We start from the raw sequence: 19,138 nt of genomic DNA, 5'->3' as shown, positions 1-19,138 counted from the left end.
CGTACTTCTGTGGTGTTGGTTTTAACTTCTCCTTTTTCATTTCTGATTGATTTGGGCCCTCTCCCTTTTTTTCTTAATGAGTCTAGCTAAAGGTTTATCAATTTTGTTTACCTTTTCAAAGAGTCAGCTTTTAGTTTCACAGATCTTTTCTATTGTTTTTCAGTTTCTATTTATTTTTGCTCTGATCTTTGTTCCTTTAGTTCTACTAACTTTAGGTTTTGTTTGTTCTTCTTTCTCTAGTTGCTTTAGGCATAAAGTGAGGTTGTTTATTTGAGATTTTTCTTGTTTCCTGAGATAAGCTTGTATAGCTGTAAACTTCCCTTGCTGGGTTTATTTTTTTAATCCAAACAAATTCTCTACCATATTTTTACTTTCAGGTTCATGGATTTTTTTTCATACATACAACCATCTCCATTACATTCTTGTAGACTGATAAGATTTGTTTAATAAGTATGTTTTCTAAAAGATTCATATAATTATGAATCTTATACCCCAAAATCTCTGTTAAATTCATAATGGTTTACAAACACAGACAGCCAAAATTACTGTTTTCAAATCTGCCCCTCCTCCTCCTTCCATTGCATACCTCCCCCAAAATATGTTTCTTCAAAAATGTAACTAAAAAAAAAAAAAAAAGTGACTGTCACCAAGATAGTTTGATTTAATCTGGATATCTTTCTAACCCCTACTTTAAAAGTTCACCTTAAAATCTTTATCAGTTATGTGAAGCTGATATTTTCTTTGTAGTCCTCATTATTGAGATACTATAGAGTCCAGAGAAACAAATCTACATATTTAACTAGGTATTCAGTCAAATGGTCACAGGTTATCTTTTCCCTTTCAGTCCCCATACAGTCTTCAACACAAAAAGATGAAAATACAGCCTCTAATATAGTCAGGACTGAAGTTTAAAATATTTCATGCTGCTATACCTTAAAGTTGCTATACTTTCCTGAGACTTGAGCTTAATTACTAAAGAAAAAGATCTTATTCCATATTCCAGGCATATTCTTAGATCACTACATGAGATACCTGTCAGCAAAAAGTAATTCAAAACAAAACATTTACATTCAGAGAAATAATTCTGATGTATTCAATAATGAAAACTATAAAAATCCATATAAATTAATTTCAGCAACATGAAGAATACTATCCTATGAAAACCTATTATTCTCTGTGAAATATTACATAAATACAACTTCAGGAGATGAAGGTGAATGTCACAATGTCATGCAAATGGGAGTCACACACTATGGACTGTTTTGTGCCTGGTTTTTTGGGGGCAGGGTTCCTGGTTTTTTTCACTTAGCACAGCGCTTTTGAGATTTATCAGTATTATTGCACTTATCAGTAATTCACTCTTTCTCACTTTTGAATCCTCCATTACATGGTATACCACAATTTTATCTATTTACCAGCTGATGTACATTTGTGTTGCTTCCAGTTTACAGCTATAGACAAAGGCTCCTTAAACATTCTCATAGGTCTTTGCGTGTATACATACATACTATATTTCTCTTACGTAAATACCCAGCAGTGGGATCCCTGGGTTATGTGATAAATGCATGTATAACTTTATAAGAAAAAGGTCAAACTGTTTTTCAAAGTGGCTCACCATTTTACAAACCAACCAGGAATGTGTCAGAGTTCAGCTCCTCTCCATTTTCACACATACTTGATTGATATTGTCAGTTTTAAAATTTTAGTTATTCTAATAGGTGTGTACTGATATTTCACTGTGGTCATAATTTGCAACCTCCTGATGACTAATCACGTTGAGCAACTTTTCATACGTGTGCTTTTTTTTTAGGGGGAGAAACATCCATCCAAATCCTTTGCCCATTTTTAAATTGGGTTCTCTTTTTATTATTGAGTTGTAAGACTTTAGATAGCAATCCTTTATCAAGTACAGTAAGACCCTTACATACAAATGAGTTCCATTCCAAGAGTATGTTCATAAGTCTGATTGGTTTATCAGTCTAGCAAAGTAAGCCCAAGGTACCCAACTAAAACAATCCTCTACACAGTACTGTACTGTAAGAGGTTTACAATACTTCTCATACAAATAATACATAAAAAATACAGAAAACATTTTAAATCTTACAGAACCGTACCTTAAAAAATACAGCAGTACCAGTTACATTACTGCTGCTTTTACACTTGCTTACAGACACGCGGAGCCTGAAATAAAGATACTGTACTGGACTCACAGAGTTCTGTGCAGTGAAGTACACAAACGCACAACCACTTGAGAGGATGCATGCATGTGACAATGAATGCCAGGTATGTGAACTAACCTATACGACTGGACACGTGAACACAGGTTCGCATCTTTGAAAGTTCGCAATTTGAAGGTCCATATGTAGGGGACTTAACTGTATGTGATTTGTTAATATTTTCTCCTATTCTGTAAGTTGTCTTTTCACTCTCTTGACAGTGTAGTTTTGAAGCACAAAAGTTTTAAATTTTGATGATGCCCAATTTATTGATTTTTTTTCTGCCGCTGTACTTTAGGTATATATCTAAGAAACAATGGTCTAATCCAAGGTCATAAAAATTTATGCCTATGTTTTTTCCTAAGAGTTTAACAGTTTTACATTCTGAATTAATTTTATACGGGGTGTGAAATAGAAGTCCAACTTCATTCTCTCACATATGGATATCCAGTTTTATGAGCACCATTTGTTAAAAAGATTCTTTTCCCCTTTCACTTGTCTTTGCAACTATATTCTCCCAGTCAGTGATTTACCTGTTTATGTTCTTAGCAATATAATTCTGAAGAGAAAAAATTTTGAATTTTGATAGTATCTTAAAAAAAAAAAATGGTTTGTGCTATTTGTGTCCCATCTAAGAAATTCTTCCCTAACTAAAATTCTATATATTTTCTATGTTTCATTCTAGAAGGGTTACTAGTTTTAGCTCTTACATTTAGGTCTATTATCCATTTTAAGTTGATTTTTGCACGTAGTGTAAAGTAAGGTTTGGGAACTGAAATCCCTTGTCAAGTCTGTTGAAAATCAATTGACTGTATATGTATGGATCTATTTCTGTTCCATTTATCTATATGCTTACTCTTTAATTTCATTACACTGTTCTGATCTTAAAATTCAAAACTGTTAATCCTCCAACTTTGTTCTTAGTTTCCAAAATTGTTTTGGCTATTCCAGACCCAATATTGCCATATGAAGGTTAGAATTAATGGTTACTTTATACAAAAAAGCCTGCTTAGGTTCTGAGACCACATGGACTCTGGTTGGGGAATTCCTCACATTTTAATACTGAATTATCCAATCCATCAACACTATCTTTTGTAAGGTTTTCTTTCATTTGTCTCAGTATATGAAATCATTTTCAGTATACAGGTCTTATACACACTTTGTCAAATTTATCCCTAAATTTTTCATGCTTCTGCTTCTACTCTAAGTGGTGCTATATTTGTTACATCTATTTAAGGTGGCTTATTGCTAAAATATCGAAATAAACTGCTTTTTGTATATCAATCTTCTAGCTTACAATCTCAATGATAAGTTCTTATAGGTCTTCCTGTAGAATCTTCAGGATTTTCTGTACCAAAAAAAAAAATGCTGTCTGAATAAATTTTAATTCTTCCTTTTTAATCTTTATGATTTTTCCTCTTATCTTATTTCACTGTCTAAAACTTCCAGGACAACAGTGAATGAAGTAATGAAAGAAGACAGAGTTGCCTTTTCCCAGTTCTTGGAGGAAAGCATGTAGTCATACACAATTAAATACAATCTGGACTATAGGTTTTTCGTGGCCTCTCTTATCAGGATAAGAAATTTTCCTCCAATTCCAAGTTTGCAGAGAGATATCTGCAAGATATCTTAGTATATCTACTAAGATGATACTATGAATTTTCTTTTTAATATGTTAATATGGTAAATTATACAAACTGATTTTTGAACCTTAAACAAACTTTGCAATCCTGGTATAAATCCTACTCAGTCAAAATTTTTACCTAATGCTAGATATGAATCACTAAAACTTTTAATATTATTCTCTGTATTTTTCTTCAATCTAAAAACTAGACTAAACTACACAGGTTAATCAGTTTAAATAGTTTAGCTTTTTACCTTCATTTTACTTACTACATCTCTACTATGGTTACTGATGTTCCTATTTATAAAATATAATATAAAGGCAAACTTAATATTATGAAAGCAGCAATGTTGCACAGTAAAACCAGTAATAGATTTTTTTAAATGTGTTCCAATTCTTGTGATCAAATTATACTCTCCCACCACCCCCCTACTCTCTGTACTAACAAGCATTTATCCTTTTGCCTCCCATCAAAGAACTGGTCAAGCTTCTCCACCTTTTCAGTTCTTCTGTACTGTTAAGTAAGGAGGTGAAGTAAATTAAACAGCACTAAAATTTTCCTGCAATATCAGTAAGATGTGAGAAATTAAGAACTATTCAGAATCTGGCACTATATTCCAAAACAGAATTAAGGCTAAAAAAATATTTTTATAAATAAGAGAGAAACAGAAACCCAAAAGATTGATAAGTAAAATTCTGAGGCAGGATTTCAAAGTGTAGAAATGATAAAAGAAAGTAAATCTAAAGTTAAAAAGATCTGACTATTTAGAAGAATAAAACTTTTCTAACAAAACATACGTAACCAAAATTGGCAGATAACACTAAAACAAACTCAAACTAAATGCATCAATATGTACGGTTTAGGAATAGATTTTAAAAAATGGAGTGGGGAAGATTTTATGACCAAAATTCTTATTATCAATTATTTAAGATAAAAAATTTGAAACTATTTTATTAAGTTTTCTAATCAAATTTTAAACAAAATATCTAGTATCAAAATCTTAAAAACATGTTTTTATAAAAGAACATCTACAAAACTTAAGTATATGCCAGGTTTCATGAAGAAAATTCATATCTTACAGGTAGGAGCGCTTTTCATATGTAATTAATTCTTAACCTGAAGGTACTAAAATACAACAGCTAATTCATTTATAAAAGAAAAATAGAGAATAAATAAAACATTATTGAAATTCAATGTGCACGTATGTTTAACGTATTTATTTTAACCATTTACTTTTTATTCCCTTCTCTGCAATTTTAGATTTTCCTGATGAGCACTCAAACTTGACAAAGTTTCTTTCCTATTTCCTTCTCATCTGATGTAGATATTATTGATGAAATAGTCAGAGTAAACAGAAAGAAAAAAAAGGGGCTTGAATTATCTAAGTCAATATTTCATTATATATAGTCTAGCATTAACCTCCACAAAAAATTACTTACATCTGCTTAAAAAGTTGTCAATATTTTTGTTTTTTCTTAAGGCAGGAAAATCCAAATCATATACCAAAGCATCCAATCCATCCTAAACAAATAAACAAACAAACAAAGTTAGTTTTTGGATCACACTTTGAACACATTCCTCTTTCATGAGTATAAAGAGTAAAACTTATGCTTTAACATTTAATCTGCTTAATCTGCCTTTCTCTCACACATCCTGCATTCATTTAACACCTTCCACAAGGTTACATGAGTACTAGAAGAAGAGAAAACTCATTTTTATTTCATACAGAGCAGAGGTCCCCAAGCCCCAGGCCAGTACCAGTCCGTGGCCTGCTAGGAACCCGGCGGCACAGTAGAAGTTAAGCAGTTGTCTTCCACAAAACCAGTCCCTCATGCCAAAAAGGTTGGACACTGAATAGAGTTTTCACTTTCTAACTCTACCAGGCAGAGGAGCAGCAAAATCACCACAAACTGGCGACAACTGACCTCAACTCATGCCCTTTTCACCATATATGGGCATGAAATTTTACTTTTCACTTCCCTTTAACTACTGCATTTATTTATTTCCTAGACATTCATAAAAAACAAATGACCTACATTTTGGACCACAAATATTTTATAAGGTAGTATCAAGTATTAGTTCCTAAAATGTGAAGTTTAGTATAAAACAAATTCTGCATTTAGATCCATTTTTATGGTGTATATATAAATATATTGGGTTCTCTTTCTTTCAAACACTTTTTAGAACCACCACCAGTAAGGGACAAACATGGGCTTTTACTTTCACTTTTAAGGGACATTTAAGTATTATCTAAGAAAGAGCAGGACAATGCGGAGGTGTGCCAATCAGTGTTCAAGCATGAACGCATCTATTCAGACTAAATCTTGTCATGTGCCAAAGGGAAAACATTCAGACAGTCCCGAGTCATCTTCATTTTATTTAACTGGGGAAAGTTTGCTACAAAATAGCCCAAAAATAAAAAGCAGCAAAGGAAAACACACCTTCTGGAGACCATGAACAGTCATGTTCATAAAAGTCTGAAATAGAAATTAAAGCTAGGGGAGATATACATTGTGTTAAGTCAAAGGTTTGAATAACTCCAGCTATTTTAGAACACTTAAAATATTTCTCTAGGAAACTGAAAAGTCTAGTCAAATTTTAATAGGTTTTAAAATATATCACTGCTTAGGTTGGAAACTGACCATGGAGAAGATGACTAGTAGTAATACCAACAATGTTGTGGACTGCTTAAAGAGACCAACTAACCCTATTTCTGGCTTTTCAGAATTCAGAGGTTTGTACAGATCTGAAGAAAAAGTCTCCCCACCAGAGCAAGTTCATCTATCCTTGAGACACATTTCTTAGTCTCATAAAGCATTTGAATATTTCTGTTAATGATTTTTACAATAAAGAGATGAGAATCTTTACTTGGTGTATTGAAAACCAATCAATAAATATATTAATTCACTATTTTCTGGGACAAAGTATATTAAATGTATATATGCCCCTTTGACTAGATTTTAAACTCTTTAAAGCAGAAACCACAGTTAACATCTCATTTTCTCCCACAGCATCTTCCAGTGGGCATAAAATGTACATTAAACCAATGATTTTTTCACTCCAGAGCAAATGCATTATATTACTCAAGAAATAACACTTTCCTTATTAGATAGTAAGTTTCAGCAGACCATGTCACTCCAAAAAAAATGCACAGATTATAGAGTAATGCAAATAATACTAGGCCCACAATTTTAGGTTCAATTTTGATAAACATTTCTAGGAAATAAAGTAGGCATAATGCAATAAAAATCAACATATTATTACATCTTATAATAAGTACTATTTTAAGAGCTCCTACTTCCAAGGACACTTTTCAGTTTTAAAATGTTCAGAATATCTAAATTTATGACAATTTAAGTTGTTTTCTAATATCCAATAAAACATTAGAAAGTGAGGGAAATGTGCATTAAACTTTACTCACAACACACCCTTTCCAATAAATATACTGCAAACTGTCTACAATCTTACTCCAAATAATTTTTTTTAATTACTAAATGTTAGGTAAGAACCTCAAAAGATCCCTTGTTCAATTAACCACTACATTCCATAGTCAAGGGAAATAACAATCAGAAACATTAACTGATTTGTCCGACACCACAGAGCTAGTTAGTAAGTTGTGTTACAATCAAAATACGAACTCTTAGTCTAATAGTTAGAGAAATAACATGACCATGATAAAAACATGATTTAAAAACCCTGTATCTCTAAAATGAAATTAGGAATTGAGGACAAACATGTATATTTAAGTCCAAGATGCACTGTTCAAAAATTAATAGAAAATCACAAGTCATTCTTCTAATTAAAACTAGAAAGTACACTGGTTAGGACTCAAACCTAGGATCCTGGGTCAAAGTACTACATCTTTTCTAGTACGCCACCATATTCTCTTCTGCATGACCTTCCCCAAACTACCTATGAAATCAAACAGTTTTCCTTGTATTAGAGTTATTTTTTACTTTAATCTCCACAGCTCGATTTCTGATGCAACAACTAAACTGAGCCCTAGAACTGAGCATGATGTTTTACTCACCGCATCTCAGATGTTGTTGACTCTCCTACCCCAACAACTATTTCCTCCTTCTACCTTCCTAATTCAATTTTGATTTTGTTCGGGCAACCCACCTTTCTCCATGCAACTATGAGCTTCCATGAAGGGAGAGATCTTCCCCAACTCAAGGAGGTCACTTCTAATTTAAGCTAAACATGGAGGCCTATTACTCTTGCCCGTGTTCAGCTTAAGTACAGGAACATGGTAATAATCTGGCACATCAAATGTGAGGGGAAAACCTACAAAAAGGTTTCTGAGGAAAAGTTTCTTCTCTCCTGAAAGAGATACATGTCAGAGATAGTCTCTCCTTTTATGAGAAACTGTCGTCTCTCTACATGACACTTAGCAGCCACCTTGGGGCCTCAAGGGGAGATGGCAGGAGACAAAGCCAAACACAATGAGGACAAGAGAGACAAAGATGGAAGGAACTCGAGTCTACAATGATGTTTTTGAACCACTGAATTAATCTACTCTGGAAACTATCCTTCACATTCTATCTCAAGATAATACATTTTCCTTACGGTTTAACTCAATTTACATTGGATCTTCTACTTCTTGTAACCTAAACGAAGTAAAAGTCACTCAGTCATGTCCGACACTTTATGACCCCATGAACTGTCCATGGAATTCTCTAGGTCAGAATACTGGAGTGAGTAGCCTTTCTCTTCTCCAGGGGATTGATCGAACCCAGGTCTCCTGCATTGCAGACAGATTCTTTTCCAGCTGAGCCACAAGGGAAGCCCAAATATACTGGATGGGGTAGCCTATCCCTTCTCCAGCGGATCTTCCCGACCCAGGAATCAAAGAGGGGTCTCCTGCATTGCAGGCGGATTCTTTACCAACCGAGCTATCAGGGAAGCCCCTGTTGTGACCTAGAGCACCCTGAAATACATCTAGTTCATTAAATGCCAATGTAGGAGATATAAGACTTGTTGCACCGAAAAGGTGAGAGAATCATCCATTCAAACAGTGAGACCAGGGGCAAGATGGGGCTGACAAAAAGTGTCACTCTTTGGTAATCATTTGTATAACTGAGCCTCAGTTTTCTCTTTTATAAAATGGAAATAACTCACTACAACTCAGAAAGGCTCTGTGAGAGTTAAATGAGTGACGTATTCAACCCTTAAGCAGTTCCACTTTTCACTCTTTACTTCTCTAGTTGACATTTGAAAGCTCTACAAGTTAGTCTCACTACTGACAGAAATGACACAAAGAGAAAATAGGTATTTTGGTCATGTGGTCATAAAACCTCAAGAGTAAATCTCAGGTTATGATATTAAATCCCTTCTGAGTGTAGAAATCCCATATATAATTACAAGTAGTTTTTAAAAAAAAAAAAAAAAAAAACATAACACATCTGACTATTCTTAACAATAGAATTCTAGCAAGCATTTGTTAATGGAAAACTAGTGGCCTCCACTAACTTGTGCACAGTCATCACCATATACTTTGATTTTACAATTGCAGGAGACGGTATACAGTTTTTCAATATCATTCATAAGCCAAAATTATATTTTTTATCAGAGTAATAGAATGGGCAAGATGATATCCTTCTACCATAATCTAATGTATATACCAACAGAGGCTATAAGGGGAGTCAAAACACTGAGTTTGGGGACAGGGATGCAGGCTTCCACTTTAATGGAGTAGAGATGCTACACAAGGTAATACAACCTTAGAGTAGAACAAAGAATCCTGACTTTTATTCAATACTCTGAAGCTCTGTAAAATAATGGAGAATAAGACTTGCCACTTCCTAAAGTTCATATTCTAGTACCAGAATTCAGAACCTTAACAGAAATTAACATTAATTATTATCCTTCCATAATAATCAATTATTATGGAAAGGAGTCAATGTCAAAGAATTACAAAAATTAAATCCTTTGCTACGTATATTTGAACAATGATAGTAGACCAGTTATGGCAGTGTATTTTGAAAGAGGCTAGTCACATTAGAGAAGTATTGAATAGTTTCACATAAACACACAAAAGCATCCATAATTAACGACAAGTATAACATTTTATAAGAAACTCTAAAGAATGGACATTTCATATGTCTTAAAAAGAGCCAGTATTAGAAGCGGAGAAAGCACCAGTAGTGTTATCTCACAACAGAGTTTAAGTAAAGGAGAAGCAGGAGGAAACTATTCAACTTAACACCGTTGCAAACTTCAGTCTCTGGATAGTTTTGAATTACAAAAGTAAGATTCCAGTGTAAAAGATCATTTAAGATTAGGTCCATTAGTAATAATACACTTGTTATAAAGTACAAGAATATAAAGGCACTAGGAAAGAAAACTATACTATGTATAAAAAATTTCATATTTAAGTAAAATTTCAAAATCAAAATCGTTACTATTCTAAATAAGATTTTTGAGAAACTACCCCCCCACACAAAAAAAATTAAAACTAAGGCAGTAAAACAAGTACTTCTGAAAATCAAAAACATTTTTTTTGACTACTGTCAAATATTTGATGACAGGCGGTGTACCACTTAAAGAAAATACTTTGGGTTCATGTTAATCTCTTTGTTAGATAAAGAGATAAGAAATTTCTCAAAATTAAGCAGTGATACGAAAATGGAAAAAGAATTTCAGCAGGGAATTTTAACAACTTCTGATATTAAACTAAAATATGTTTAAGCAACGTGACATTACTATATACATGGCAGTGCGTCCTAGGATAATTATACAACAAAAAATTTAGTATTCCAAATAGTTAATTAAACATACTGTGGCTTTTCCCAATCAATCTCAAACTATACCTTTGCAGCCTCATCTTTCTCTACATGCATGTATCGAAGCTTGAGTCATACTGTGCTACAGTCACCTCCCATTGCTCAGTCTACCCCACTGCCTTTTTACCTGCTCTTTTCCCCAGCTGGAACATGAATATTTCTCACATGCTGCTGCTGCTGCTAAGTCACTTCAGTCGTGTCTGACTCTGTGCGACCTCATAGATGGCAGCCCATCGGGCTCCCCCATCCCTGGGATTCTCCAGGCAAGAACACTGGAGTGGGTTGCCATTTCCTTCTCCAATGCATGAAAGTGAAAAGTGAAAGTGAAGTCGCTCAGTTGAGTCCGACTCTCAGCGACCCCATGGACCACAGCCTACCAGGCTCCTCCGTCCATGGGGTTTTCCAGGCAAGAGTACTGGAGTGGGTTGCCATTGCCTTCTCCTTTCGTATATGCAGACTGCCTCAAATGTTTGTGCTGCCTTCCCCAACACTCTGAGAAAAATGTTAAAAAATAAAACACCTCCTATGCACTTCCTGCTTCAGGAATTACTGTACTTGTTATAATTATTTATAAGTCTGCCTTCAGAAAACAGAAAGAGTAGTAGTAGTAATAATGCTGATGATAAAAACAGTAAAATACTTTGTCTCTGGGAGCTCACTGGTTAGTAGGTAGAAAAAGTAAATAATATGGGATCCTGAGTATTACAAAGTACACAAGCAGAAAAAAGACTGCTTAACTGGAGCTTCATAAAGGACATGAAGGATCAGCTGACAGTTACTTCTCCTCAGCCATTCTTTACATTGAATTACAGTCCATTCACAGTGTTGCACTACCTTCAGATGCACAGCACAGTGGCTGAGTTACATGTGTATCCACCCTTTTTCAGACTCTTTTCCATTACAGGTTATCACAAGACACTGAATACAGTTCCCTGTCCTTGTTATTTATCCATTTTATAAACAGTAGAGTGTATCAGTTCATCTCAAACTCCTAATTAATCCCCCCATCTCCTTTTATAACCAAAAGCCTGTTTTCTATGTCTATGAGTCTGTTTTGTAAATAAGTTCACTTGTATTATTTTCTAAGATTTCACATATAAGTTATATCACATTTGTCCTTCAATGCCTGACTTCACTCAATATGATAATCTCCAGGTATATCCACGTTGCTGCAAATGGCATTATTTAATCATTTTTTATGGCTAAGTAATATTGCACTATCCTATATTCCACTGTATGTATGTACACACACACACACACACACACACACACACACACATAATCTTTATCCATTTATCTGTTGATGGACATTTAATGCTTCCATGTCTTGACTTTTGTACATAGCACTGCTATGAACATTGAGGTACATGTATCTTTTCGAATTAGTTTTCTCCAGGTATGTGCTCAGGAGTGGGATTGCAGGATCAAATGCTAACTCTTTATTTTTAGTTTTTTAAGGAACCTCTATACTGTTTTCCATAGTGGTTACACCAATTTACATTCCCATCAACAGTGTAAGGAGGGTTCCTTATTCTCCACACCCTTTTCAACATTTGTTATCTGTAGACTTTTTAATGATGGCCATGACCATTGTAAGGGAATACCTTATTGTAGTTTTAACTTGCATTTCTCTACTAATTAACAATGTTGAGCATCTTTTCATGAACCTGTTGGCCCTCTATAGGTCTTCTTGGGAGAAATGCCTCTTAGGTTTTCTATTTTTTCTGATTCAGTTGTTTGTATTTTTGACATTAAGCTGTATGAGCTATTTGCATATTTTGTAAATTAATCCGCTACTGGCAGCATCATTTGCAAATACTTCCTCCCAGACCATAGGTTGTCTTTCATTTTGTTTACGGTTTCCTTTGCTGTCCAAAGCTTATAAGTTTAATTAGGCTCCATTTGTTTGAGCTTGTTGATCTTTAAAGAAGAGAATTTGAAAAGAGCAAGATGGAGGTGGGGTAAGGCAATCTAAAGAGAACAAAGGCAAGAAAAATTTAAAGAATGAGAATAGGATGCTCTGGTTCCATAGATATGAGGAACAGGTGGTGCAGGAAACAATGCTGTGAGGATGGGTTACAGAATGTGTATTAAAGGTATAACATACCATGCTAAGAATTTTGGTATTTCTGTTATTGGAACCATAGGAATTGTGGGGAAAGGAAGAGTGACAAGACTAGTTTTTATTTTACTGAAGTCTGACAATGATAAAGACAACGGATTAGAAGAGGAAGAAACAGTTGGGAAAGGGAGCGGTCAGGAGCCTACTGTGGTAATAAAGCACAAAAAGATCCAAGTTTGCACTAAATGGGGGCAACAGGAATGGAGCATTAGAAGCAAAAGAATCTGAAGAATGACTGAAAGAGGGACAGGAAGGATTAAAAATGAGTATCTTCCAGTTTAGGTGAGTAGAGAGTGACTTCATTAACCAAGGCAGAGAATACATTTTGGAGAGGAAAGATAAAGATTTTAGATATACTAAACTTGATGTCCCTGTAGAATACTACCATTTTATGGATAACTAGATGACAGTTCAAAATATGAGTTTGAGTTCAACGGAGAGACTGGGCTGTGATACAGATTTGGAAGTCACAAGAATACATTTAAATCACGATAACAGATGCAATTACCCAGGAAGTGTAAACCAAGGGGAAAATGGAAAAAGAGTGAATAATAGCCTCCTGGGAAACATTAACATCTGAAAGACAAGCAGAGCAAACATGACCAATGAGCAATGAGAGATGGAGAAGGAAGATATAACAGTGTCAGGAAAGCTTAAAAAACTGCAGAAGGAACTTAAGAGCAAAATGCAACAGAGAGATCAACTAAAATGAAAAATGCAAAAGGAGCCAAATAATTTGTAATTAAAATGTCACTGATGATAGTTGCAGAACGTAATGCCACTGAACTGTACATTTAGAAATAATTAAAATGGTGAGTTACATATTCTATATATTTTGCTACAACTTTTTTTTAAAGTCACTACTGGACATCAGCAAAGTGGTGGACTAGGAAACTACAAACTCTCATTCCCCTACAGGGGGGGAGGCAGAAAAAAACCCACCAGCAGCTCCGTAAACCAAATTTGTAGGAGTTCAGGAAAATAGGTTTAGAGTGGAAAAAAAGCAAACATCCCATGGAGTAAAAGCCACATTCAAATAGGGAAAATTTGTGACATGTTTCCTCACTGTTACCCCACTCTCTCCCAAAGTGGGGAAGGTCTTGGTCTTGAGCAGGTAACAGGTTGGTTTCCACTTCCCCACCTTGAACTGGAGGGAGCAGAGCGAGACTGTATTTGTGAACTGCTGTGTATGCCTGTTTTAACCTATCTGAGGGATGTCTGAAGGACCGAGACAAGGACCTTTCTGTTCTGTGTAACTAAGAATACAGGCAGACAAAGCAGTGCGGGCAGAGCTCATAAAAGCTACCAGAAAACTACAAACCCCACAGACACCTGAGGCAAGAGGTTACAGTAGAGATGTACAATAGACCACCTAGGCCCAGAGAAGCTAGGGTGAGACCTTTGGGGAAGCTTTTCTTTTAAAGGTTACTATCGACCTTAAATAGAATGCTTCTCAGAATGGAAGGGGCATAAACCAGCTTATAATGGATAGAAAGGCTAGTGGAAAAGGAACAAATGAAATAATGGCCAAAAGAAATGAGAAAAATTAGAAGCTTGCATGATTTAAATTTAAATTTGATGACATATTTTTAGGTAGAGGAGACATATTTTTAAAGAATAAAAATGATTAAGTGAGGTTCCAAAAAAATCTGAGGGAGGGCAGAATTAAGATACAAAGTTGAGACATCAACCTTCTAAAAAAGAAAAATATTTCTATGTATACAGTATCACGTCATAAGCACATAGACTCATATTCCAACCAAGAACACTTCATAGTCATGTGATCTTAAGCAAGTTACCTAACCCTTCACAGCCTCAATGTCCTCATCTGTAAAATAAGTATAACAACAGTAACTATCACATGTGAAATGTGACCATGTAGGGCTGCTGTACTGTAAGAAACTGATACATCATAATAAGTCATAACAATATATTCATGGGTAATTTCTCAGAGGATTTTCCTCCCCATCATTTTAACAGTTTACAGGTATGGGTGAACACAAGCTAGATTTTGTGTGGGCATGACTAACTGAAAACTTTCAGATGATTTGATTTTATTTTGGGGGAAGAGAGTTTACTTTTCAAATTTTTCCTGCAAGTGTCTGATTCGTTTCGTTGGGGAAAAATAAAACATGTCATATGTTCAGTTAGCAGTAGTATAAAAATATTTTCCAATAAACCCAGACCTTCATTTGTAAATGAAAGTGAGAAAAACAAACTGATTTCCAGCCAACTATATTGACTAATAAAAAATGAAATGCACTTTTCCTTCCCAGTCTGAAGCCTTTTGATGAGTCACAGAAATGGCTTGTGGAATCTTCATTTTTCAGAGTCCTCGTGGTCACTGGGTTGGCACATTTCAAAGAGCCAAATCTACTGGTTATTTTAATAAGCACCAGTGTGTGATCTTGACTATTTAATAAAGAGGAAAGGGATGCAAAGCAGTGTTTCCTTTTAGAGGCAGCAAAATGAGTCACTTGCCTGTGTGCTTCATGTCACCCTAATCAACACATATAGTTAAAATGTGGAATAGTTTTTCAGAATGATTACATTTGTTGTTGAATTAAAAAATAAAATAATTCAAAAAAAAATACACAGTTCATTGCTATCTTCTTAAAGTTCCTATACAGATTTTCACAAAGCCAGACCTTGATCAAAGGTGGTTGGGGGTGGGGGAAATGAACAGAGACTCAGAGACCTATGTAATCATAAGATTTAATGTCACTAGAGGCCCAGAAGGAGAAAAGAAAGATAATGGGACTGAAAAGGAGTGAAATAAATAAAAGCTAAAAATTCCCTGTATTCCGCAAAAGACCTAAGCCTCTAAACTGAAAAAACTAATAGAACATAGCCAAAGAAATCCAAACCAACAAAAAACCTGTCCAAGTAGAATTCCATATCCAGAAAAAAACAGGATCTTCTCAGATGACAAAAACCAGAGATTTGTGACCAGCAGATCTATCCTAAAATGACAGTTTAAGAAAATTCTTTTTTATATATTTATTTTTTTAAAAAATTTAAAATTTTAATTGAAGTATAGTTGGTGTACAATAATAAAGGAAATTTTTCAAATCAAAAATGATAAAAGAATGAATCTTCAGATAACAGAAAGAACAAATGAAAAAGTAAAAATAGGGATAAATACAATATATTTTCATCCTCTTGAAAGCTGAAGCAAAGAATTTTAATATTACCTAATTGTTTCTCATTTTATATAGATATTTAAGATGAATATATTATATACTAGGAGGGTAAAGGAACATAAAGATTTCTACCCTTTCCTCAAACCAGTAAAATGTCAACACCAATCCAATGTTGTAAATTATACATGTCTAACACCTACAGCAACCAAAAAAAAAAAAAAGCTATACAAAGAAATACACATAAAAGCATTATAGATAAAGAAGCCTGTTTCCACCACTTGGTTGGAAGAATATGATGAACTTTCATTTTTAAATTCTAATTCTGGAACATAAGATTACATCATAAGTTGCCAAGGATAAAATCAGAGGCGTCTACCCACGTACCAGACCACCATGATGCAGGTGTTTGGTCTAAAGGGGCTTTTTCAAAACGCTGTGAGTCAAAGAAAGGTTGTGGAGGCACATGTCTACCAAAGCTCTCAGACTTACGACTGGAAAGGATTCTTTCCTTTGAAGCCTCCCCAGCTTGTGTGAGCAGTTGAGAAAGCAGAGTGACTGTCACCTCATTATATGAAGATCCCTGAGCTAAGAATGACTCAAGCCTGAAGAGGCTTCCTTCTTCGGTCACAGTGATAGCTAGCCCCGTTCACATTCCAACACACACACACACACACACACACGCGCGCGCGCGCTCGCGTACACACAACAACCATCATCAGCTGCTCAAAGAAGTGATACTGGACTAGAATGGAAAGAGGGCTTAGTTGTAAAATAAGAGCTTGGACTTTCAGCATAATATGGTAAGTCCTTGGGATGTAACACAGCATGGTCACTACAGTTAACAATACTGCATGAGTGTCTGAAAGTTGCTAAGACAGCAAATCTTAAAAGTACTCTTCATGTATAATTCACTATATGAACAAGCTAAAGAAGAAAAATCACGATATCAACAGATGCAGAAGAAGTATTTGATTAAATCCAACTCCCATTTATGAGAAAAACTCTCAGGAAACTAGGAATAGAGGTGAACAATTTCTCAACTTATAAAGAATATTTACAAAAAAACCCTGAAACTAACATCAAACTTAATGGTAAAAAAAAAAATGATGATATCCCTCAAAAATCAAGAACAAAGCAAGGATGTCCTCTCTCACCACTCTAATTCAACACAGCACTGAAGCTTACAGCCACCTCAATGAAGTAGGGGAAATAAAAGACATACAGATCAGAAAGGAAGAAAGTTAATCATTTATATTTACTGATATCATCATTTATGCAGAAAATCACAAGGAAACTACAGAAGAAAAACAAGCAAAAACACCAAGAACTAATAAGTGAGTTCCACAAGGTCATAAGACATAAGGTTAACACACAAAAACAACTGTATTTCTATATATTAGCAATAAACATGGAGAAACCAAAATGTAAAATACAATGCCATTTACATCTACTCAGGTAAAGGAATAATGAGGAATAAATCTAACAAAATATGCAAAGAATTTATGCTGAAAACCACAAAATATTGATGAAAGAAATTTTAGAAGGATCTAAATAAATTGAGAGACATATAGTGTTCATGGACTGGAAGACTCAACATGATAAAGACGTTAATTCTCCCAAAATTGACATTAAGGTTTAACATAATTCCTATCAAATACCAGCAATAGCTTTTGTACATAATGTAAATATAGGCAAAATTTTTCTAAAATTTATATGGAAAAGCAAAGGAACTAGAAAAGCTAAAAGAATTTGAGAAAGAATAATCTAGAGGAATAACTCTGCCCAAGTTTAAGACTCACATAGCTACAACAGTCAAGACAGTGCGCTATGCATGGAAGGACAGACATATGGTCCTCTGTTGGTGTCTCCAGGAGATTGGTTCTACAACCCCAGCAAATACCTAAATCCACAAATGCTGAAGTCCCTTAAATAAAATAGCACAGTGGAATTCCCTGGCAGTCCAATGATTAGGACTCAGTGCTTTCATTGCCAGAGCTGGGTTTGATCCCAGGTCAGGGAACTAATATCCAGCAAATTGTGCAGTGTGACCAAAAAAACCAAAAAGGCACAGCATTTGCATATACCATCCACACATCCTAGATCAAACCAGCTGTAGAGAACTTATAATACTTAATACAATGCAAATGCTACATAAATAGTTGTAAATACACTGTAAATGCTATGTACATAACTGCTGACTATAGGCAAACACAAGTTTTGCTCTTTGAATATTTCTGGATTTCTCTAATGTTTTCAATCTGCTGTAAATTGATTTTGTGGATGTGGAACTTATGGATAAAGAGAGCCAACTGTGTTGATGAATGGAGCAGAACAGAGAACCAAGAAATAGACCCACACAAGTATAGCCAAGTGATTTTTTGACAAGGTACAAAAGCAATTCAATGAAGGAACTGAATTGAATAAATGGTATTGGAAAACTGAATATCTATCTTAAAAATGAATCTCAATCTAAAGTTCTTACCTCACACAAAAATTAACTCATACTGGATCACTGATTTAAATGTTAAAGTGTTTAGAAAAACAACTGCTAAAATTTTTGAGAACTACAAAACTGAGTGAAAGTTTCTGAAACATGACACAAAAAGTATTTTTAAAAATTTTGATAAATTGAACTTTGTAAAAAATAACTTTTGCTCTGCAAAAGATCCAGGTAAGAGGATAAAAAGATAAGCCAAATACTGAGGAAAATTTTTTTGCAAACCAACATACTAGAATACCTGAATCACTGTCAAAATTCAACAATAAAAAACAATCTAATTAGAAAATGTGCAAAAGATATAGACAGACATTTCACCAAAGAGGATGTACTGATGACCAATAGTGCATGAAGAGATATTAAGTATCATTAGTCACTATATACTCATTACAACAACCAACATGAAAAACAGTTACAATATCAATGCTGACAAGAATGCAGAGAAACAGAATCTCTCATACACTGCAGGGTGGTATATAAAATGGGAGAGTTCACTCTGAAAAATAGTTTTGTAACCAGTATCATATAACTGACAAAAGCCCATATAGTCAAAGCTAAGATTTTTCCAGGAGGTGTGCACAGATGTGAGAGTTGGACCATAAAGAAGGCTGAGCACTGAAGAACTGATTCTTTCTAACTGTGGTGGTGGTTCGATCCCTGGGTTGAGAAGATCCCCTGGAGAAGGAAATGGTTACCCACTCCTGCATTGCCTGGGAAATCCCATGGACAAAGGGGCCTGGCAAGCCACAG

General features: G+C 34.7%; 1 protein-coding gene across 2 annotated transcripts in view; it reads right to left on the bottom strand.

The window, feature by feature from the left end:
• ROCK1 (Rho associated coiled-coil containing protein kinase 1) overlaps positions 1–19,138 on the bottom strand; it is a 119,286-nt gene that overhangs the window by 81,995 nt on the left and 18,153 nt on the right. For both annotated transcript variants that reach the window (XM_061130845.1, XM_061130844.1), the window contains exon 2: positions 5,281–5,362. In XM_061130845.1, the coding sequence (XP_060986828.1) occupies positions 5,281–5,362 (82 nt within the window). The remainder of the gene's footprint in view (positions 1–5,280; positions 5,363–19,138) is intronic.

Source organism: Dama dama, chromosome 27 (assembly GCF_033118175.1).
Source record: "Dama dama isolate Ldn47 chromosome 27, ASM3311817v1, whole genome shotgun sequence".
Lineage (NCBI taxonomy): Eukaryota > Metazoa > Chordata > Mammalia > Artiodactyla > Cervidae > Dama > Dama dama.
Note: the sequence above shows the minus strand (reverse complement) of the source record. Positions and strands in the feature narration are given on the sequence as shown.